The sequence below is a fragment of the Molothrus aeneus genome, chromosome 4 (assembly GCF_037042795.1).
Source record: "Molothrus aeneus isolate 106 chromosome 4, BPBGC_Maene_1.0, whole genome shotgun sequence".
NCBI classification, from domain to species: domain Eukaryota; kingdom Metazoa; phylum Chordata; class Aves; order Passeriformes; family Icteridae; genus Molothrus; species Molothrus aeneus.
In genome coordinates this window covers 21,403,896-21,428,555 of record NC_089649.1, presented here as the reverse complement: position 1 = coordinate 21,428,555, position 24,660 = coordinate 21,403,896, and the positions used below count along the sequence as shown (strand labels likewise).

At 40.4% G+C, this 24,660-nt stretch overlaps 1 protein-coding gene across 4 annotated transcripts in view; it reads right to left on the bottom strand.

Annotated features, from left to right (window-relative positions):
- The window catches only part of GRID2 (glutamate ionotropic receptor delta type subunit 2), a 684,189-nt gene that overhangs the window by 58,509 nt on the left and 601,020 nt on the right, over window positions 1–24,660 (bottom strand). For all 4 annotated transcript variants that reach the window (XR_010783485.1, XR_010783484.1, XM_066548056.1 and 1 more), the window contains exon 14: window positions 8,504–8,670. Coding sequence is in view for 2 of the 4 variants with exons in the window: in XM_066548056.1 (XP_066404153.1) it covers window positions 8,504–8,670 (167 nt within the window). In the remaining 2 variants the exon portion in view is untranslated. The remainder of the gene's footprint in view (window positions 1–8,503; window positions 8,671–24,660) is intronic.

Genomic DNA, 24,660 nt, shown 5'->3' with positions numbered 1-24,660 from the left:
CACGTTTAAGTGGAAAACTTGGGTCTGGAAAGTCATTTGGTTTTTAGGACAGTCATCAAAACTATGATGGCTGGGATCAGAGCTCTGCTGTACTGTGGGCTAACCTAACACCACTAGCACTAAAGCACAACATAAACCACATTGTTGCACACTGTGCAAACAAGAGCCTCCAGCATTTTCCAGCTGGTTCATGTCAGCAAATGCTTTCATCTGTTTTAACCCTGCAAAGCCTCTCTGCCACCACCAAATCTTCCTTGGGGTTTGGGCAGAGGTCTTCTCAATTTTGTAACAACTCATCACCAGAACATTTTTTCCTCAAGACTACACAGGAGTCGGAGAGCAAAGGCTTCCCCACCCCATCTTCATCTTCAAACTAACCCAAACCTCTCCATCACTGTGCTCGGACACATGGGTGACCCTGCTGGGCAAAGTGGCTTCCTCTCCCAGTTCCTTCATTATTTCCTTAGGGAGCAGCCTAGAGCAACCTACCCTATGGGATTGCTCTGAGATACAGCAGAAGACTTCTCTGGATAGTTTTTTAGATTTCTCACTTTGCTAATTTCCTCCTACATGGAACTGAGCAAAAAAGGAAGGCTTCATTTTTTTGTCCCTCTAAGAATCACTGAGGAAGGCTCAGCTCCTCACTGTTTTTCCTGTCACTCCCCTGTTCCTCCAATGAGCTTTCTTCTTCCTATTTCAGCAAGGGAAGACAACTCTGCCAGGAAACCTGCTACCACTCTTCCTTGGCTCTACATTCTGGAGATTTTCCCCATGCTCTTTTTCCCTTCGCCTACCCCTGAACTTGGCTGAAGCCATCAACCAAGGCTAGCACCTTCTTGGCTTACAGATGTTTCAAGAACAGGTGACAAATAGCAGATTGGTATTTTACAGCAGGGCAAATCTCTGAAGGCTGAGGTAGCCTCTGTTGCAGCAATTCCACTGGTGGAAGCAAATATCTTAGCTCAGATATGGATAAATCCTTCCAGCTGTCATTCCATCAAGTTCATTTCAGCTTTGAAAACAAACTTTATTTTCAGGCCTTTTATCTGGAAAACAGGACTAGCTGAAAATGAGCTTTATGGTCCAGCTAAAGGTTAATTTATTTTTAAGGCAACAAAATGGGTTAGCAAAAATCTATTACTTTTTGCTCTTTTGCTAGTCTTGATTATTTTAAGTGAAATAGGTTGACCAGTTTTGAGAACTGAGACCAAGAGCAGGTAGGTGGGCTAAACTCTTGTTTGGATTATTATGGTTCTATCATCAGGGCAGCTGCATGACTGGTCCCTTCATATTTCCATGGAAAGCTCTGCACTTGTTTTCCACCCCACTTTAAAGGCAATGCTGCTGTTCAGCTGAGCCAGAGTGAGTAGTTACACCCATTCCTCCCCAGACTGATGCACACATTAGAGAAGGCAGCCAGAAAAGAAAAAAAACCTGTACTACAGGACAGTGTGCACTGATGGTAAACCCAATCTTTGCTTCAGGAATTCATAAAAGGCAAGTTCTTGGCAGGAAGCCACTCACTGGGACTTCTTTTAGCTTTACTGTCATCAGATTTATAACCAAGCAGTTTCAAACTATGCAGCCATGCACTTACTCACTCCATAAAACTTTAAAACACATGAACAACTCAGCTTACAATAAATGTCGCTTCCATACAGTTGGATGAGCAACACTGCTGTACTGCACAGCTCACTGGGTAATACCTGGCCATTTTACATGCCAAGTCTGAGGTGCCTAAGGGTAAAGAATTGGATAGCAAGTAGTGAGAAAGAGCTTGCAAAGTGCTCTCTACTGGTAATTTAACACATCACAATTAGACTGTTTTCTTTGGGGTAATGATGGGGAATTAATATGCAAAAGCATGCCCTTACCTGGCTTGCCTTTGGGAAACTTTGAATGTAGGGCCCTTTCTGAACGTGAACACTGATTAGGAGAAAGAGAAAGAATAAAGCTGCCTTTTTTTATGGTACCTTTTTTCCCCAACATGCAACAATGTTGGAAAGTTTTCTTTCACCACAGCACTGCTTGGATGCAGAGGTGCCTTTCCATGGTGAAGGAGGAAGGCAGCTCTCTGTTCCTCATAGCTCTGTGCTGTGTGAGAATGCAAGAAGATCTAATGCCTTTCTCTATGATTTTCTTTGTCATGCTTCTTCTCAGTGCTGCTACCTCATGATTCTTTAACTTAGACCATCAAATAATGTTATGGTATCTTTAAAAAGCCCTAATCTGCTCACTGCCTGTATATGTTTGGAGTAATTTTTCACTATGTGTACGTAATAAACTCCAGATCTGCTGCAGAATCCTTTAACGTATCTCATCAGTTAATATCACAGGAGATTAAGAAGTTGCTAAAGTCTGTGTTTCTGTAGGCGTCTCCATCCTGTTCAGCTCCTAGCCATGAATTCACAGTGAGACCTGCAAGCGCCATCAGGAGTCAATAAAGCCATTTCTTTACATTTACATTACAGGAGTCAATAAAGCCATTTCTCACAACGTGATGTGTGGGAGCCACAGCCTCTCTGCAGTCCTACAGCCAAGGTGAGCAAGCCAGATGGGGAGGAGTAATAAAGCCAGGAAACCCTTCTGGTGACAGTGCAGGAATCTTCAGAACCTGGAGATAAGGCAGTTGGTGGAAGAGGATGCAAAGGGACAGTGTCAGATCATCTGGCCCTTGGGCAGAGCTATGAGCAATAAGCTCGGACAGGATTGCAGAGCCCTGTAAACCTGGGTCAGATGTTCGTGGGCTTGGTAGAAAAAAAGAAGAGAATAGCATAGGGACAAAAACTTTCTGTTAGGGCTTTCTCATGAAGCAATGGAGGCCATTTTGAAAAATCAGAATGAAGCTACATCTTTTCTTACAATCCATTTGAGGTGACAGGTTTCAGCCTGGATGCAGTGGCCCGGAGTGAGGTGAGCAGAGTGTGAACACTCTGTAGCCCCAGGGGGCAGGAGCTGGCTGAGCAGCCCTTCCTCAAGGTGAGTTCCCTGGCATGAAGGCCAAATGCAGTTTGTCCTGGAGGACCTGGGTCAGCAGAAAGGAAGATGGACATGTTTTGAGACCTAGGGTCTGGTGCAATTCTCAGTTTTACCCCTACAAGTCAGAAAAAAATAGGATAGACTGGTTATTTGGATGGTCAAAAATATTATCTTTGGTGTGGTTAAATTTTTATTTAGTATCCTGGTTATCTGAGAAACTACCTTGTTACTATGTGCTACTCTGAAGTTAAGGCTTTCATTAGCAATGACTATATCTGAATAAATTAAGAGTGGACTCTCATGTCAGATTGCTCAGAAACCTGGAATCAATTTTGATTTTTTTTTCCTCTCACTAATGTAATTTCAGTCATATGAACTTGTGACATGATCTCAGAGCAGACTCTCAAAATTAAATTCTTCTATTTAAATTCAGGAGTTTGCTTGAAGTCAAGTAATTCTCCCAACTTGCAGAGTTTCTTAATTTTCTGGTGTTATGAGAAAAAAAAACATGCTTTGGGTGGATTTAGGTAGATTTTACTAATTTGACACTATATGTTTCAGAATGTTATACATACAGCTCAGAATAGGATTTCAATTCTTAGCAAACTACCATGACAAAGCAAAGTTGATCTCTTACTAAGGCATCCACTATTCTGCAGATGATCCCTGCATTTAATAATGAAAAAATCAATTATGTCATTATTGTTAGTCCTCTGCAGGGTTAGGGTATAATCCAAAACTCTTACTTCCCATATAGCTGGTAAAAGATAAGTTAGAGAATTAGTGACACTTTTGTGGGCTTTCATTAAAAGAATATTTAAAAAAAACCCCAAAACAGAGATCTTCTCAAAGAAAGGGGTACATAGTCCCAAGGGCAGAGAAAAATCAAGGTAGTTGGGAATAAAGTAATTTTTCTTGCACTGGAGTCTTTGGACATAAGTGACCTCCAAGACACAGAATGAAAATTTAAGGAGAGGGAATTAATGGTGAGGAGACAGGAAGAACACATATTTATGACCCAGGGCAGGAACTTTCTAAGACTCAGGATTTTGCTGATGAGATGTAAAAAGGACAGGAGAATATCCACACCATTTATTTAAAGCAGCTGGCTAATGATTTGCTAGGGGGCAGTCTGAAATGCCATCTGATGGCTCTCTTCTTTCCCTCCCAGGTTTTGGATATCTGAAAGCACACCACTTACTGCTAGGGAGGTGTCTTTGGGCTTGCCATGAGGAAATCATTATAAGCATCCAATTCTTTTCCCCCCTCAGGACAAAAAGTTGTGACTGACTTCTCTAGGAACACTACAAATTCGCTGTGACTTCTTGTGAATAATGTCAAATTCAGACTGGGGTTTCTGCTATATGGTAGCTGTACCTTCCATACATTTTGCCCTCACATACCCCCTTCCCACAGACAACCGCCAGGAATTATGGAAGTGCTGCTGCTGCTCTTGGCACACAGACAACTTCAGGTGTCCATGAGCTTGTTCTTGGCTGGGGCAGTTGTGGGAACACAGCTGATGAACAAGACAGAGTCTCACACTGTGGGCTCTAAAGGCAGCTTGCCTTTCCCTTTTATTCTTCCTATTGTCACTGTTTCTTTTGACCTAGAGGGGCAGAACACATGGGTGCTCTTTGGGATAAGAGGGGTGCAGAGCAACTATCACTTGGTTTTTCAGTAGTTTTGGGTGCTGACAGGTTCCAGTTAAATGACAAGTTGGCTGCTGGCCTCTGCTGGGCACAGAATTAGTGCTTCCTGTCCCTTTGCCTCTAGTGTGCTGCACAGCTGGGACTGTAGTGCAGGAGGAGAGAGTGAAACAGCAGAGAAAGTAGGAACATGAACAGGATTCCAGCACTTTGCTGCCAGCCCTCCTTGACCCCCACCAAAAGCCAGCCACCAGCACAGCACCTGAGCCATTGCTGCAGCACTGTAGGAAGCACAGACATCCTATGGAATACTCTGAAAAGCACCTGCAATTATATTTATACCTCCTAGGGGTGCAGTGGAAGTTTTAAAGTTTAAGGCTGAAAAGAATTCTGAACAGGTGTCAAATTTAGTGTCACTACAGAGCTCCTCATGAACCAAAAGACATATCCTTTTCAAACCCTCCTAGGAAATTTGGCAGCTCCTATTACAGCCCCTGTCATTACCTTGAAAGAAAAATATATAGAGAGGGAAAACTGACATGCTGCCTGGAGGCTGCTGGTGCTCAGAAGGTTAAATCTTAGTGGCAAAGGAAAGAGGACAGCCATCTACCTGAGCACATCACCTGGCTGCCTAGTGCCATGACCAGTTGTGCTTGTTAACACCTGCAACATGAATGAAGTCATCGGGATGGCTATGACAGCTCCATCTTTCAATTATTACCCAGCTCATTTTCTATATTCTTTGTGTTTCAGCCACATATCTATTGTCAGGATGGACCCAAAGCATCTGCTTTCAGAGAAAGCATGAGGCAGGGCCTGGTCCCAGATGCTGTGGCTGCTTTGCCACCCCCGTGCAGCAAAAAGCCAATCTCATACTGTGGTCAGGCCATTCACTGCTGCTCATGTCTTTGTTTTGGCATAGAAGGGATTTTTTTTCCTGTGAAAAAGAATGACCCTCAAAGACCCTTTTTTGACACTGCTTCCTGTTGGTAAACTTTACCACAGTGTTACCTTGACTGCAGCTCACGCTGCAGTCAAGTAGCTTTACAGAGAAGGGGTGAGCGTTTCCACCTCTCTGTCTCTTTTCCTGTTTCTCTGGGAATCACCTGTATGCTTGGAAAAGGTACTGAAAAGTTTTAAATGTAAGCCTGTGCTTCCTGCACAGAGAACAAATTCTCCTGTAAGCTTGCCAGACCTTTCACAGCTGCACCCTAGGGATTTAACACTGTGCAGCTTATGGCTTTATACAAAATTTCTTAAAAGAGAAGGCCTGTATTTTTACATGAATATATTTATTTTGGGAAAGATCAAGAAGTGCCAATATATTTTAAACCGGTTCCCTGCTGCATTAAAACTGTGAAATATTCGTGTGAACATTTGCTAATCCTATACAATGAATCTATTCCTCTCTCTCTATTTAGCATGCAGGCTGCAGCTGCTGAAGGTTGTTGAGCCTTTTCATTAGGAAGAAATGTAAGGATGATGTATGAAAACCACATGGATGTAAACTCAAGGAACAGTACAGAAGGGTATTAAGAACAAAACCTCATAAGCTACCTTGTAAGCATGATTTCTCTTTCACATGTTTGTTCTTATATGGTTTTTCACTGCTTTAAAATGTAAATTTATATTTATGAACATAATTAGAAATGCTATATAATATGCTCTCATAATACAGAAATAAGAATATAAGCACAGCAGCACACACATTTTCAGAATATATATCTCAGGCTCTCTAAATTCTGCAGGAGGTAGTATCACTCCAAGCAAATTCCAATTTCTCTGTTCAGCCATTATTCCTCCTAATGCAATGAGTTATTTTCTCACCAGTACTAAGTTCTGCATATCCATCCAGATCCTCCTGTGGCCCAATATCTGACAAATAATCCCTTTCTTCATCTACCTGAACTCTGACAACTCGAACAGGAAATCAAAAATGAGTGCCTATGATCCCAGATTCCACCAGGGGACAACATATGACCTTGGGATTTCATTTAAGTCTCCTGATGCTATGGATCCCCTAAGCATTAAGTGGAAATAGCATTTGCTTTCCTGAGAGATGCTAATATTTAAGAATTGCTCCAAAGATCCTCAGATAAAAATACCTATATATGTGCAAATTTTTATGCTTCCTTCTGCTTCCCTATAGCTCCAAGATATAATAACACACTGAAAAGCCAAAATTGTCTTATGAAATAAAATTGTACTTGGAAATGTCAGGCCTGCACAGAGCAATGATCCAGGAGTGGCTGAAGGCAGTGTATCAGAAGAAGCTGTAACCCAGCCTCTCCATGTGCCCAGTACCACGACCAAGGAGAAACTGTCTTACCAGAATCAGCCATAACCACTTCCTCCATGCCAAGAACTATACCCAGTACATAAACCCTGTCACATGCAGTCTCTGAGGGCACTTGGGATGCATCCACCTTGGCTTGCAGAGCAGCAGAGGTGGGCAGGAAGAATGTGGGTGTGAGCTGTGACACGTCGCTTGGGGGTTTCACCGTGTTTGGTAATAAAGACACAGACTCTGAAATTCCCTAATGCCTTCCAATTTTTGTGCTCAAACTTACAGGGATAAGGCTGTGGAGAGGATGACTTAACACCTTGACAAGCACCTGAGAACTCGAATAAGTGGAAGAATTTCTTTGAAAGATTACAGGAAGGAATCCTACTACTTTGTTTTGCATAGAGATCCCTAACAGTAGAGGGCCAGAGATTTTAAGCAGAGCCAGCCTGGACAGCTGGAATATGAGAGTATTACAGTATTTGGTAAATATTTGGTTTTAATACTCTTTGTAATATACAAAGCATATACATGTTTCATCAAAACTAAATTTTTTGTTGATTCTGTGAAATTTTTATTATGTTGCTGCTATGCTAGCTCAAAATTCAGCAATGTCACTCCCAAAGTGGAACAGATTGAAAGAATCCAAGTCTTCCCTGTTCATGCAGTAGGTGTGAGCAGAGAGTGGTTCCTCTGGATCTGCACAGTGTTCCTTACTGGCTACTTTCTCCCCACCACAGTCTTTGAACAAAGGCAAAGGCAACAATCCAAATTATGCATATTTTGTATGTTTACCTGGCAGCCACACAGCAGAAATCCCATTGCAGCAACTGTAAAATTTTGCTTCATACACATAACACAAACCAAAAGAAACCAGGCTGAGAGACCAGATTCAGAATGATAAAAAGGGTCAGGAGACTAGCTCATGTCTTCTCCTAAGTGCCAAACTGCAGATAGAAGTATAGTAGTTTTTTTACATTTCACACAGATCCTGATTTAGGAATCAATACTGGAGTGGAGCAGAAATACGTATGCAAAGGCACAATACATACAATTAATTTAGTATTTCTGATCCCAGTAGAAACACAGTACCAGTAGCATCTCTAGAGATGGCACTTGAGTGGCCCAAGAGATTGATTAGTATGGGGATAACCACCTATGCTTTTGGGTACTAACAGGGGTCCTTCCACCAAAACACCTAATGTTCTTGTTCATCCCCTTTAGTTTTCCCATCACTGTCCAAATTCTTTTTCTTCAAGAAACAGCTTCTGTAATAGGAAGGGTTGAGTTATGCTGACTCTCTATAACAAATGAAGCAACTCTTTCATTATTTTCCTTCTAAGGAGGTTGAGTTTATCTCATTAGTGTTTTCCAAAAGAAACAAGAACAATTCAAGTAAGAGCAACACAAAGTGTTTTTAAAGCAGTTTCTCGAAAAGTGAATAATTCAATGTCTCGGATAAAATGAACGCGTACGCAAGAAATGAAGAACATTGCAAGAACAACGTGGTTTTCTTCCTTTGCCGAAAATTTAATTAGAAGAAGGCTCCAGAGCTGAGAGAAACCTTTCCTTAGTAGCTCCAAAGGCTTACCTTTGTGAGAAGACGTCTCGGTAGGGGCTGCCATGCTGCAGGGCGATGCCGTATCCCCTGTCCGCGACGGTGTTGCCGACCGTGTAGAAGGAGCACTCCGCGTCGTTGATGGCCACGTACTCCAGCACCGCCGCATCCCACACAAAGGCGTAGTTCCCGTGCTTCACCTGCAGAAAACAGAGGGAAAGCTCAGGCTGCCACGTCTGGAAGGAGCTCAGGGCACCTGGAAATGGGGCAGTTTCAGCACAGTCTCTCCAAGGGAAGGGAAGTTTGGGTACCCAGCTGCTGCCATGAAGGACTTGGGCTGAGCGCCTTGGCTGAAACTGAAGAATGTGACCTGATAACAATGGGCCATCAGTGACACAGTGCCGTGGAGGAAATATGGACTGTCCTTTTTCCAAGAGCAAAGGAGACACCACAGTCCCTCCCTCAACACTAAATTCCACATGAAATCCCCTGTAAATGCCATGAAAACAACCATTTGGAGGCAGGGTAGGTATTCCTACTTGGAGAAGCATGGCAGGGTAGGCATGGCTATCCAGAGGGAAGACCACCATTCAGGATGGTCCACATTTCAGTCATACTCCAAGTTGTGACAGACTTCACAAACACCCATTTGTCTTAGGGATTCTGTGGGTAAGATCACACCAAGTAGGTTTTTTGGGGTTACTTTTCTCAGCATGAGGCATTTTCACATATCTTCAAAGACTTTCACAGAACAAGATCATGTAAGCCATTTTAACTGTTTGACTAAGATAAATCCAACCAGCTCATTACACTAAAAAAGCTTTTAAAATAACATTTCCCCATCCATTCACATTTGAAACAAATCCAGATTTTAAAAACATTTAAATATATGTGATGTATACAAAAGTTAGGCATTTATTCAGAAGCAAGCCTTTAAAACCAGAAACTCAGTGTATACAAATCAATTAATTTCTGCTTTCCCAACATATCATTTTTTTTTTTTCTGGAAAAACAGTAATCTCTAGGTGCTCTACCAGATCCACATCTTTTGCTGGTTTTCTCTTTCCTCGGTCTCTGTGTCAGACCTGAAGAATCCCTCTGCTTTTTTCCTGCCCCTCTGCTTGGCTTCGTTTAGCTTTTTCCCTGTGCTGTATTAGGCAACTAAGCTGTAAAGCTAGGCTGAATCCATTGACTTTGTACATCTAATGGGAATAAATACGTGACAGCTAAGTGAAAAGTAAACAAAACACAAAAAGGCCATGTGGGGCCAGGCAATCCAGAGAGAATTCAAAACCAAGTCAGCATATCAAAGTAAGCAATGTCAGTACATCATTTAGATTAGGCTTTGACAATGTAGATTATGTTTTTAAAGACTGTTTACATATAAAAGTTACTGAAGCAAGCCACACCGTCTGCTTGCTCACAAGATGTAGTGCACGAGGAATGATTGCATTTGGGACACATTCCTTTTTACTGCAGGCCTGGCAAGGGAATATTTCCTACTTCCATCTGTAGGCATGGCAGGGGGAGGATTTGTGCAGATTTTGGAGCAGAAAGGGAGCCATATTATCTGTGGACTCCACAGGACTTGCAGGATAAAGAAAATTCTTTTCAAAGTGCACACACACACAAATAAATGCAGGACTGGGCCAGTTTTAATCTTCAGGCTCTGGAAATTGTCAAGAATGTTTTTTCTCTCCTCCCAGTGGAGGTTTAGGTTTATCTAAAGAGGCAGGGAATAAGGGATAGAAGTGAATTTGCAGTTAACAAACAATACAACTTGTATGCTTGTCCTATAGGTAGTGCCACTCACAGAGCTCTTCCTAGCATGGGTTGTTCTGATCTTCCTGCAGGCACCACTTGAGTTAGAAATAGCATGACTGAGGAAAAGGCCCTTCCTAGGAGAATTTAACAGGATAATGAGCCAGCCTGAAAAAGGATCATGATATGCAGAGAACAAGGGAGGGAAACAAGAGACAAAAGCAGAGGATCAGAAGTGGGCAAATGAATCCCGAAAAGGATCAAATGGACTTTCTGAACAAAAGAATTAAGGGAAAGTGGGGTTCAAAGCCCAAGTAATTTTACATGTGGGACATAACCTTTGAGGTGATGGAAGGAGCAGAGGGTCCTGTTTTGACATCTGCTTTTGTCCTAACCTGTCTTTTTATCATCCTAGTGCATTGAATTCACCTAAGTGCTTGTAAGGAGACCTATCAGTTGCTCAGCTGGTCAGGAAAAATTCTCTTGATTTAGCTGCCTTGCTATAAAACAACTCACAAAGAGAATATATAAAAGTTGTAAAAGCACTTACTGTCAATAATATCTGTGATGAAGTGGTATATATAGGATCCTCAGAATAGAGCTCATAATATCACAGTTCAGGTTTCCACAAAGTTATTACTTTTCATAGATAACATCACAGTGAGCCTCAGTTAAAGTGCATGGGGCACAAAAGAGATTGAAGAGCCAGAAGGGATCATTCCCATCACCTACCTTCAACACATGATGGCTCCATGCATTAAAACACATTCTTTTTAGCATTTTTGCCCTATTCACTTAGAAATCTCAGGAATTCAAAACCATGGAGCAAACCTAAGTTGTAATTGTCATGCTTGCAACTCCTCTCTTTAGAGAACTACTTCTTGATCTAACATATTTCATTGCTATTCAGTGTATTTGTTCTTACTACGTTTTTTTTTTCAATATATAACTTTCCTATGTCATTCCTAGGTATTTTTGCTCTGCAGTTCTAAATACTCACACTTTGGGGCTGACATCTTTCAATTATTGATGGATCTTTCTGTTACTCAGCTGAGCTGGATATAGCTTTCTTTAATCTCTGCTTGCAAATCTATCAGTTCAGCCCTCCCAGTAGCAGTGACACTACTTTTGAACTGTCTCCAATTCTTAATTTTTATGCATGGGAGAAACCCCTGTTTCACTAAGAGAGAATCAGTTATCTGCCAGCTCTGGAGCTATAGGATTTCCTTTTTAGCATACTCTTCTTTTGAGAATTGGTCTAAATTCCTTGCCCAGGGATCTTTCACACAGCTCAAGACTGGCTTTAGCTTAAAGGACTAAGAATAAAATTTTGCCAGAGTCTAGCGTACCTGGAACACTGCTGATATTTCACAGATTTGCACCTACTCTATGGAAAGAGAAGCTGATACTCTCTGTAAAAGGACAAGAGATTTTCAGAACAAAATGTCAATTAAAAACTTTTATCCTTCTCTCTCTCCCTCTTACCATGGGAGCACATATTTTGCAGCACTTCAATAGCTATGCAGCAGACTTCTGCTATGGGCCTCAAAATCAACAGCAAAAATTCCAGCTCTGTACTATAAGAAAAAGTTAAGGAAGTTACTTTCAGCCAATTATGGGAGCTAAATGAAGGCAGAATCTCCTTGGGAAAAAAAAAAAAACAACAAAAAAAAGGAACCTTGTGACACACGTAACTCACTACTCCCAGAAGAACTGCATCCCTGATTCTGCATTTCCTCACCATTATATTGGCCTTTTGTGTAGGGAGAACATTTCAGGATGGTGGCAGATCTGGATGCTGCTCACACATGGCCATGCAGCCCTGGATGGCCAGGGAGGAGTTTTTAGGAGGGCAGCACATTATCATTCTGCAGCACCCCCAGCTCTTCAGTCCACTGGGGCATGGAGAAATGACACTTCACTCTCCTTCCCTGTGCCTTCCTGCCTGTCACTATGGCACAGGCTAAAAAGACTTTGAGTATCTGATATCTATTGTCATAGGAGAAAAAAAAACACCAACAAAAACAGGCAAAATTGAAACTGTTAGTTGTTCATCAGGGTATTTTGAACTCATGCACTGCAGTGGTCATTAAGTGAAACTGGGAGGTGTGGTACCACACAGAAATGCTTGACTTGACTTCATGGTCCTGTGAGCAATGCAGAAGGAGTTACTGTTACAGGGTTGTTTCACAGCACAAGAGTCATCAGCACATAGATGTTAAAACTATTTTTATAGGACTGTTATATTTCTATTTTCTATCACTGAACACTTACAAAATTTTTCTTTGCTGAAGCCCTGTCTGTAGATATTAGCTAAAATTTATCCTGGATAATTCCACCAAAAACCCATTAAGTTATAAGAGGGAAACATTTAAAGCCATTACACTGTTGCATATGCACATATTTTATGCCAGGAGGGAAGAGGGATATGGATAGTATTTCTTGTTACAGCTAACCCACTCATGCAGAGTAAGTTGAATAATGTATTTGTGTACAGCTCTGGCATTCTAAAAGCACATTTCTAGGTCTAGTAAATGCTAAATTAAAAAAAAAATAAATTGTAAGTAAACAACAACCAATTGCTGTAATTTTTCATACTCGTATTCTTGGATAATGTCTTTTCTGTATTTTGAATTTCTCTATAAAAGAAATACAGAGAATCCTCATGAAAGAAAAAATCCAAAACTCACAATAGACTGCAGGTTAAAAAGAGCTGGCAGTTATTTTTCCTGAAGATCTCTTTTGTACATAAAATGTGTTAACTGTTATAAAAACAATGGAACTCCTAAGGCCAGGGAATCAAGTTTAAACTGATTAAAATGATATAAATTTTCTAGAAGAAAATCTGAAAATTATTAGATAGTGCTGATGAAGCCCATTTTCTGAACTCCCTGTGCCTACACTCCTGAGACACAGTGGTGGTGCTGTTTCTACTCCTTTCCATCATCAGTCAGGTGCCAACTGCTGAACACCTTTCCCTGCCTATGCAGTTGCCAGCTGCAGTATTTGCTGTATTTTAGCCAAAAACAGAAGCAGTCTCCTCTGCAGCATAGCAGCAGCAGCTCCAGCTCTGACCTAAACCCAGTCAAGGACGCTGATTAATTACCTGCTCCCTACAGCAATTTGAGAGTCCTGTTCTCCAGAACGGGCCAGCCCACTGCAAAGAGGAAAAAACACCATCCAGTGCTGCGAGCTAGACCTGTGTCCATCAGAGTGGAGCTGAGACTTTGGCATATATAAATACATAAATCACATTTCTGATACACTCTTGCCATGTTCAGCAAGTGCGCAGCAGCTACAGCCTGCAGAGGGCTGTGCTCCTCTCTACAAAACAGCTTTGCCAAGGCTGCTATTACACAAGGAATGAAGGAGGGGGGAGAAGATTGAATGAACATTTGCAAATAGATGAGCGAGAGCTGGTATAGGTAATGCGAATATTGTACTCCAATGTAGGGAAAGGAAAGGATGAAATCTGAGGCAGAAGCCTAAGTCTAGATTTTCACATTGTCAGATGTTGGCAAACAGCTTGATTGCACTCACAAGAGAGGGTGTTTTTTCAGCAGAAGGGGGAAACACTTTCTATAATCCTTTTGCAGGAGGCCAATGAAGTTGCTGTTTATCAGGCTGCAGCAGAAGTCAGATCTGCCTTGAGAGAAATTCTTATTTGCTAAATTGTTTTCCTCAGGGGACCAAGGTTTCAAGTCTTGGTTTTGTTCACAAAGGGCACAAATCTAGCTGACTTCTACCTGGATCCCATTAACATAAAACCTTACATTTCAGCTTTGTTGAATAGTCCCCACTGATTTACAAAAGTAAATCTTTCCGTACATCCAAAGTACAATTTTGGCACTTGCCCCAAACTCTTGCAGGACAGCATGCATGGCTGATCTGCATGGCTTAAGAGTGAAATGCAGTCATGCCATCAGGGAATCTGAATCTGACTGACAGCTCTCTGCACTGCAAAGACAGGAGCTGGATTCCCATGGCAGTATTAGAGCACAGAATGAAAATTCATATATATATATATATATATATATATGTATACATATAAAACTCTATTCAGTCATCAAGGCAACCAGCAACTACTACTACTATCACCACCTTTAATATGTAATTTTGCAGAGTCTATAGAAAGTTATTTAAATTCAAGGTCCTCCATTTGTAAAACATTGAAATGTATTCCTTGTTCTTATTCAAACAGAGAAGTGTGGAATAGTTTCTCAGAGCATCAGGTGAAAACAGCAGCAGGAAAATGAAATACCTGGAAGCTTAGGGGAAGAAACAAGAGGTTAGAAATCCCAGCCTCACCTCCTCTTCAGTATGAAGTTTATCTTTCACTACAGTGTCAAACCAGCTTGAATCGCATGTCTACTTGTTACACATAAAACTTAATCAGGAAAAACATTTATTCCTCATATGCAACCTGCCATCAATTTCTTGAGAAAAACCTCATGATTACATGTTCACTTGTTCCACTGGGCAGACCTTTTAATTGATCCAGAATAGGAATTACTCAGGTATGAGAGCTCTGTAATGAGGGAGCACCACAGTGTCAGAACATTCCCAGTGCTCAGTGCCTTCACATTTTGCCATTGCAATTAAAGGTATCCTGTAAGTTAACAAGAAAGAAAATAACAAGTGGAGCAAAACAGTGGAGGCCAATGTAAGGCACATTTCTGAGGGTGGTGGGAGAACAGAGGCAGCTGCCTCTTCAGGTAACCACAGCAAAGCACTAAAAAAACCAGCAGATCATGCTGATCACTGACATGCAGCTAAACCACAGGTTTGCTTGAGGAAAAATTCTTTTCAGATAGAAGAGATACAAGAGAAAAAATAAATCTCAGCAAAGCAGGCCTTTGAAAGGTAAGGAAGCAATATCTTTTTTTATTATGCCAGCTTTTCATCTGTTTTTTGACAACTAAGTGCTGCAGATAGCAATGCATACTATTTTAAGAGTATCAGTAGTGAAGGTCATATACAAAAATTATATGAAAGCACTTCAGAAAATTAGATGTGTGGTAACCAAGTGGCAGTCTCAATAATGGGGCAAATTTAAACCACATGTTGCTGAAGTGATTCCCCTCTTCTGATAAATTAGTATTTTTGTGGCAGTTAATTCCCAATAAAAGAACCTTTAAATAAGGAAACGTATATAGGTCAAAACTCTTCATTTGGAAAAAAAAAATAGATTTGTGTATTAAACTACCATGAAGAAGTTAAACGGAGGTGATTCTACAAAAGCAGCATCCCTCTTTACATTAAGTCAGTCCAGTATGATGCTTACTGGAGGGTTCTTGTCCCTCTTCTTTAGAATAGAATCCTAACTGCAATTCTTGGGCAGATTCATTTTTCAAAGACATGCTTACTGAATACCAAGTGCAAGGAGAGAAAAATCATTAAAAGTCAAAAAACTACTCATCAAAACCATTCATCAGTTGAAAAAGAACTTTAACCACAAGAAAAATCTTTGCAAAACTACCAGTGGTACTGAAAAATTCCACAGTAAAAGCTCATTTGAAATGAAATACTTTCATTTTTGAAACTTATTTTAAAGAAACTGACTTATCTTTCAGTTTTTTATATTCCTCATACATGAGCCCTGACCACTTTCCTACTGCTAATAGGATTCAAGATGTCCCACTACTCACACAAAAAAATTTAACTATCTTCTTTAGAACCATTGTATTCTTCCCTTTTTGATAACCATCTCCTGCCCAGATATGGAAGGAACTAGCTTGGTCCAAACACAGAATCTTGAAGCTTCAAAAGAAAAGCTTCCCAGCCCTTCTTTTTCCCCTCTCTGAAAGTACACTGCTCAGCAGTTTTGCATGTTTCCCCTCACTCTGCTAACCTGCAGGACACAGGGAGCACTGACTGCTGGCAACCTGCACAAGCTTGGGCTGGAGTATGCAGGAACTGATTTGCATCACATAGCCCAGTGCTTCCACATCACTTTGCCTGCATACAGGCTTTGGTTGCCTCAAAAGACTCCTCTTCCTCTGGAAAACCTGCTTGAAACCACTTCTCTTCTCTAGCAGTGAATCTTCCCTCTAAGTGCAGCAGCATGGAAAGAAGGAAACTGAATTCATCCCCACCCCTTCGGGTTTCACCTTTCAGCAACACCTGGCATCCCCTTTCTCTGAGAGCTCAGTAAAGGCTGCCACAGGGTGTCTCTAAGCATTTCTTTTGCAAGGCTGTAAGTTCAGGCTGCAGCACAGACTGGTTTTTAATGCCACCACACCATCCCTTCTGACTGGCTTGTCAGGTCCTTGGAGACCCTGCTGCTGAATGCATTTTGATTCTTGCAAGAAGGTGTTTTGAACCCACAGGAAAGGAGAACATTGCAGATTTGAGCTATGAAGGTTCTCTCTCTCTTTTGCAGTTTAGGACCCATTGAAGACATCAGGAGCTGTGGCAGGGGGAAGAAGACCAGTGCAGTCACATTTTTTACTCAGTTCAGGCTGCCTTCTTGCTGTCACCATGCAGACAACTGAGAAGATGACACAACAGAACAACTTGTCACGTAAAGTCCCTGTAAATTTTGAAGCTAGCTCCTATCTCTGCTGCCCTGCCTGCAGTCACAAACTAGCAAGTCAAACCCCTCAGACAAAACAGAGAATACAAATAATGCTGCTGGAGTCACTCACAATGCACAGCCAGGGCTGCCAGGCAGGCCAGACAAAGCAGCAGGCACCCAAGTTCTCTATGTGCAAAGGTAAATAAAGATGTAAACAGTATCCAGAAGGAGTTTCAAGTTCAGACAGCACCCAATATAGTGAAACAGCTCCTAAACATTCCCCATAGCCATCCAGGGATTTAATTTTTACTGCTCCTCTAATTTCAGGTGATAGCTGGGCTTCTGCATCTTTACAGAGTGAAATACTCACAGCCTTTGCCTTCAAATGTACACCCAGCAGTTCATCTTTGGCCACAAGCATTTCCACTTATCCAGAGCTGTAACATTCATTTGGCACACCTTTGTAAATAAGACATGAAGTGCAAGTCACACACTTCCCTTATATTTGCTTCCAATTCATCCTGACCTGCCCACGCCATAGCTCAGGTGCCAGAAATCAGTTACAGATGACAGCACTGAGAAACAGCTGCCAAATATCATCTGAAAATAAATAAATTACTGAAAACAATCACTTGAGCTCAAGGAGTCATTCAGAACCAGTATTTTTCATGAATGATTTTTAATCTTTCTTTCTCCTGGAACAGGAGTCAACAGAAATTCCTGTGTGGGACACTTGAAATTCAGAGATATAATGTTAAACACAGAACTTTTAATTGGTGAAAATGATAGATTGAGCTGGACAGAAATTAGTTATCTTCCTGCACAAGGAATTTCAAGATTTTGAATTAAGGAAAAACATCACAATTTTTGGGACTAAAAGCAGTAAAAAAAAAAATCCAAACCGGAGAATATTTTATTCCAAAAAGTGGACTCCAATACAAATTACTTTCCCTGCAATGGATTAACATTTCAAAATGAAAAAAATTAATAAAAAAGAGGTCCTAGTTGAATATGAAAGTACCCTATGATGACATGTTGACAGTTTTAGTGCTTTTGAAGCCACACAGTATTTTATGAAATATCTTCTTCCTTACAATTTCTGTTTCAATTATGATTATATTCCAGTGAATAAATCCCTAATGATAATTCACTCTGGTTTACTTGAGCCATGCTTTTAGCCATCTTATAAAAATCTAAATATGTATCAATAGAAACAATAAGCAATTGTGTTTCCTGCTCCATTCTTGATTTCCTGCAAGTATAATAAATCATAAAAACTTTTCTCTTTATGTTGCCTAAGCCTGACAAATTCAAACTTGGACAAAATATGCTGAGAAATCTCATTGTATCATAAACCAGGATAGTTCTTTGGTAAACATACATTACAATTAGTCACCCAGTCTAACTTATTTTTTTAATTTGAATTTGATCTGAGAGCCCCTGTCACTGGGTATACAAATAGAGTACAATCAGGTTAAAATCAACTACTTGTTCTAGTCCTACAACATCAATAAAAAGGCAGCCAAGGTATTTTTGAGATAAGTGATGAGAAAAGTAGAGTTCAAGTACTTATGAAGGAGAAAAAATTTCATCATGAAGATACAAGGTAATCAGAACTTATTTGCCATTTTAAAATGAAGTAGCATTTCAGCTAGAATTAGGAACATCAACTGAGATTTTCTTAGTTGAACAATGCACTTGCAAATCAGGTATTCGTGCATGCAGTGTGGACAGCCAGTCATGTACACCAGTAAACATCTTACTTGAGTGAATGAAATAATTTCATTAGTTAGCACCAAACTATGGGAAAGGAAATTGAAAAACACATGCAATAGCAACATAATAAAATCATGGACTCAAATTTTAGCACTTCATCCAATGTGTAGCTGCTATGACCCAGCATCTGTGCAGGGATGGCTTGAAAAAGGCCACCACCTTGTTAGGAAATGTATTCTCATCAGTGTTGTCTTATTTATTGCACTGACAAACAAGTTGGACTATATGCAAAGAATGAATATCTACACTGCTGTTGCTTTCTAGCTACATTTATATCACAATCTAACTTAAAAACAACTTCTCTTACAGGACTCTCCCATGAGAAGGACAGTGTGTTGGACACATGCATACTAAACACACGGAAGAACTGCAGTTTTTCTCTGGCTTTCAAAAAAATAGGTACTGCATTGCACAGGAACAGTGAGCTGCCAGCACAGTGGCAACGGTGGAGAAAGGCCTTTACTGACTGCCAAAGCAGAAAAATACTAATTTACTTGCCCAGTTCTGTATTATTGTCATGCTCCTTGTTCCTTTAGCATGGATTTTTAAATAGAAAGCAATGACACAAATTTTTTCTTCAGTTGTTATGGGATACTAAAAGATGCTACACAGCTTCTGACAAGCTGGTGCTAAGTGCCTGACCAAGTTTTCAGGAAAAGCAGCTGCATGCCTGCATCTGTACAAACAGCCTTGCAGCTGCACAGTGCTCTGGGGACAGATACAGCTCCTTTCTGGGTGCAGCTCTATTAAAACATCATCAGGCACAAAGGTAAAATACAATTCCTGCATCTATGTCAAGTCCAATACAGTATCATTAAATTTTAGGAAAAACTTTAACTCAACATGTATAGAACAAAGCAGAGTAAATAAAATTCCAGAAAAATATATTCCCTTTATCTTATGGATGACATATCTATGAAGAGCATATTATATTAAAGCTGAAGAAGGTAAAATGACAATAATATTTTCTCTTGTCTCTTTTAAAATTTCTTTTGAGTTGCGCTTATTCCTTTTTGTCATATTTCAAATTATTTAGAGCTGAATAATGCAAGTACAATGGGAATCTGAAGCCCACTACAGGCATCTACATTCAGCAGCTGGTGAATAAATAATAGTCAGATCAATGGGTTTACTCTGTCCCTGCATGGGGCATATACTAGAATTTAGGTCTAGCAATGCATGAGCTGAATGAATGAGATAAATCACAGACTGTAAAAATATTTCAACAGCATAATAAAAAAATAAAGAAATCTACCAATCGAGATTAACATGATAAAGGTGAGATCAAAACTGCAGTTAAAAAATTTACATGAGACTTGTCATGCTCCTCTTAGCTTAAAATATTTATGGAGTAGTAATAACTAAAATAAATGGAAGGTGTGCAATATAAGTGCTGAAGGGATACAATTTGATGCAGTATCAGTCCGAAAGTGTACCATGTGAAATTCTATCAGGACTGAAGAAACTCCACCAGGCCTTGGACTAGTACTAGAAAGAAATTCAAAACAAACCTTCTGTATGCTTCTTTGTTATTTGGTTGTAATTTGTCTTCATTCACCCAGGAATGGATCTGGATGAGATATAATGTTATGTTAAATAATTCTTGCTGTCAAGAGATTTCCCCTTTGCAGCTCTGTTCACAAGGTTTGCAGCAACCAAGTTAGTTGCAATTGGTAGATAGAAAAACTGAGCTGAGGTCTACCACTGACTGTTTCCAATGGATGCCAAATTTGAGCTTAAGATTTTTCATGCTGGATGTAGGCAGAAATTAACTTTGAGGAAATGAGAAAGGGTGTGGTAGAAAGAGAAAACTTTTGATGGGATGACGGAGGAAGATGGAGAAGCCAACTGATTAGAGGCTGAATTGGGCAATTCAAGATCTTGAAAAGCAGGACACTAGTTTGGGAAGAGAGAGGTACAGCAAGAAGCGTAGCAAAATCCATCAGATACAAAAAATTTATGTGATCTTTAGCTATAGGCTTGGCTGATATTTCCACTCTACTAAACTTCATTTAAATTTTTCAAAATCACTATAGTGTCTAAAAAGGTGGGGAGACTCTCAAAACCACACATGAGAGGATGTATCCAGAAGTACAATTCTCCAGCACAAGATTACTATTGGCATGTATCACAAGACAAAATAATACCCTGAATATTTTCCACAACTGTTATAATTCACAGAAATATGCTATATGTCATTATATAAGCCAGAATTTTGGTATGAGCTCTTTTGAATTACTTCTGGGTTTGCCTAGTTTGATTCTCTTCTGAAATCTCACATTTTTCTGCTGTCTTTGCTGTGCTCCATCTGCTGCTCACTTTGTTAGATCTGAAACGATTTAATGATGACTCTAATCGAGAATAAGATACTGTTTAAAGAAAACCAGCTCCTTCATTTAGCTTTCAGCACAACCATAGCATAATCAAAGATGTTCAGTTCAATAATAGCATAATCTGAAGGACTGGGAGCACTTTGCAAACATTCATTAACCAATGCTCACATTTTCCTTTTGTGAGGAAACATTCCTGCTTTTGCTGTTTACACCTGCCAGATGTGCACCTACACTGTTGTGCGCCGCCTCCTGACTATGCTGTGAAACACAACATTTGGAGTCCAAGAGATTCATACAACAACTTGAGTGTAAAGGCATGACTTGGGAAAAATGTTAGCACTTGAGGCCAAATTTTTGATCCTGAAGATACTGGTGCTGATAGCCACATAATATTTTTCATGTCAAATTGCTCTTTTGAGCATGCAGTAGCTGTGAGCCTCCCCTCTATGAGGGATGAGCAGACTGGTGTGTGTTGTACCAATTCTCAGTGAAAACTCATGAATGGTATTCATGGTATTGTTGCCAGTCCAGCAGCTCTCAAGTGCATACTTTAATGTCACATAAAACAGGACTGTGCTCAGAACTCCTGCCAGGTGTGAAACAAAATGTAAAAGTTTTCAAACTTGGCTTTGTCACATTTTTCTGACCACATGCAGTTTAGAAAGCAAGGCCATGCCTTGCAGGACACAAAGTATTGTTTTCAGTGTCTTCCAGAGGTAACAAATTCAGACCTTTTTTGGACCAAGTTATGTTGCAGTATCTTAGATCAATCACAAGACATGTCCTGGCCATCAATATCTTATAAAACAGAGTATTAAACAACTGCATCCAGGACTGAATGGAAGGTTGAAGAGAAACTTAGAGGTTCCTTGGGAATTTGTATTAGAGAGAGTCAGGAACATGAGTCACTAAAGGGAAGGGGCCATGTCCTAGATTTGTTTACTTACAGGGTGAGAATTTCTAGAAAAGTGTTTATCTTTGTTTTGACTGGGATGGTTAATTTTCTTCATAGCAGCTAGTATGGGCTGTGTTTTGGATTTGTGTTGGAAACAGTGCCAATAGCACAGGGATATTTTCATTACAGCTGAACAGAGCTTGCACAGTGTCAAGGCCTTTCCTGCTCCTCCCACCACCCCACCAGCGAGGGGGCTGGGGATGTACAAGGAGTTGGGAAGGGGCACAGCTGGTACAGCTGGCCCAAGGGCATCCCACCCCATGTGACTTCATGCTGGGCATGTGGAGCCAGGGGAAGAAGGGGGGAACATTAAGAGTGATGGTGTTGGCCTTCCCAAGTGCCTGTTACATGTGAGCCCTGCTTTCCTGGGGATGGCTGAACTCCTGCCTGCCTGTGGGAAGTGGGGAATGCACTCCATGTTTTGCTTTGATGGCTTTTGTGGCTTTCTCTTTACTTATTAAACTGACTTTACCTCAAGCCATGAGTTTTCTCACTTTTACTCTGCAGATTCTCTGCCCCATCCTGAAATGAGGTGAAGTGACAGAGTGGCTGTGCGGGGCTGCGATGCCAGCTGGGGTTAAACCATGGCTGCATTACAAGGAAATCCTGCTCTGAGGTCAGAGAGATAAAACAACACAATTCCACCCTTTGATTGATGCTATGACCAGAACCCTTACAGACTTTTATAATACAGCTGCTTATCTGCTGGGTTTTTCATTACAGATGCATTGTGTTTTCCACCCATCTTGATACAGCCCCTGGGATTGATATCTCTCCCTCTCTTACATTCAGTGGGGAATGGGGTCTGTTTTATTTGACTAAATAGCCCTTCTGCAAACAGCCATAAACACCAATCAGCCCCCATGCAGCAGGAAAGCTTTAGAGCTGGGAATAGTAAACAATTCTCTCCTGCTATTGTAATTCAGGAAGGGAGTTGTGCAGCCTATCTAGAGCAGTTATTTCATGCAAAAGAATAGAAGAATGATATGTGATTACAGCCTAGTTAAAATGCTTCTTAAAATACTCCACATGGCACTTTAATTCTCTCCTCCCACAGTTTGGCTCTTGAAAAAAAACTCAATTTATTGTAGTCACATTTTCATACTGGACAACTCTGCCACCTAATTCAAATGCAAGGAGACATAAACTGCTTGATGGCAATTTAACTAAAGAGAATAAAAGGTGGAAAAAACACAATTATAACTACTCCTCAGCCTAAGGAAACATTCTGCTTATTTAACAGACGAACTTTAGCTTTATATTTTTAGTTGACACACTTTAGGAGTGCCACTTGCCTACCTGGCAGTATGGATGGAAAAGCAAAGCACCTCCAAGAGCCGTTGCTCACATGGTGACACCAGCAAGTGCAGCCTGACAACTTGTGCAGAGGGGACTTTCTGCTTACTGGAATTATCTTTTAAAGAAATAACCCCCTACACATCCCAACCTCAGGGTTTTGTTGGAATGAGTATGGTTTAATCCCACAAAAGTTAATCATAGATTCTGGCATGCCTCTGAGGAATTGCTTTTGTATATCAATTGTCCAGGTTGACCACCTGATCTGCTTCAAACTGGTCCCCTTTCTCCTCTCTCCCTCCTTAAACACAACATAATTTTCTTTTTCCTTCTCACACTGTGAATAAATGAATAAGTTGAATTGATTGAAATAAATCAATAAAATGATATATTCCAAGAGAATGCAGTTTTACTGGAATATTTCCCACTATATATATTGAAATGACTGTCAAAAAGCAGCCAGCAGCAAAAGTCTGCTCAGTCTCTTGTCTCCCAGACCATACCTGTTTTCAGATTAGATATTAGAGATCCCTCTGGCTGTAAATCTTCTATGTGCAATCAAATGCACACAGGTATTTAGAAGCACAGACCTGGAGTTTTTAAAACAACCACCATTTTGTGGATGCAGAGGGTTTCTATTTTGCATTTGAAAAATTACCCTTTTTTGGGTTTTATTTCTCTCCATTGTATCTTAAACTCTCCTGGTTTGAGACTAGGATGATTTTAAGGGCAATCATCTCTTTTAGTTATATCTTCTGATATCTTAAAGGCTTGATACTTAAACACTTTAGAGACTAGAAAGGTTGATTTTCCCAAGTGTTCTGCTAGTGCTTTTTAGTTTGTAATTCAATTTTCCTGCGCCATTCTTATTACTTCACTACCATGTCATTGCTTACCAATATGTTTATTAATGTACTGCCTATTCATGGATGATATTGAAAAAATTTGCTGTTGGAGCAGAAGCGGGCTGTCCTCATCTATCCACTTTTTTTCTTTTCTATGACTTCCAGCTGTAAGAGTTTCAGAAGGAAAAAATTCTGAATAATTTTATGAGGCACTATTAAGTGTCTTACAGTGGACACTTCCTACAGATCTACTCACTGCAATTGCTTTTGCTGGTCTCCAGAAGAGATATTTTGTTTATTTAGTAACAAGGTGTTGAACAGAAAGTAGCTAAAGCTATAAAAAATGTCTGATGAGTGATTGGTACAGCAGCTCCAAAAACATGAGACAAGATCCCTCTGTTACCTCTTATGCTTCTCTCATGATTTTGGACTTGCAGCCTCACAAAGTCATGCTTTAAGGCTGGAACATAGGGGATGTATAAAATGCACTCTCTCATTATTTCTATTTATCTCTCTTTCCTGTTGCACATATCCTTTAAACAACCTGACACTCGATCCCATCATTTGCATTTGTTAATGCAACAGAGTATTTGGGTATTATTAAAATATGTTAATACACAGAAATGATAGCTGGAAACATTTAAGCAAGAAAGAAAATACACCACCAAGTTCTGTGCCTGGAGCAAGAGTGTGCTCTCCTGCCTCCA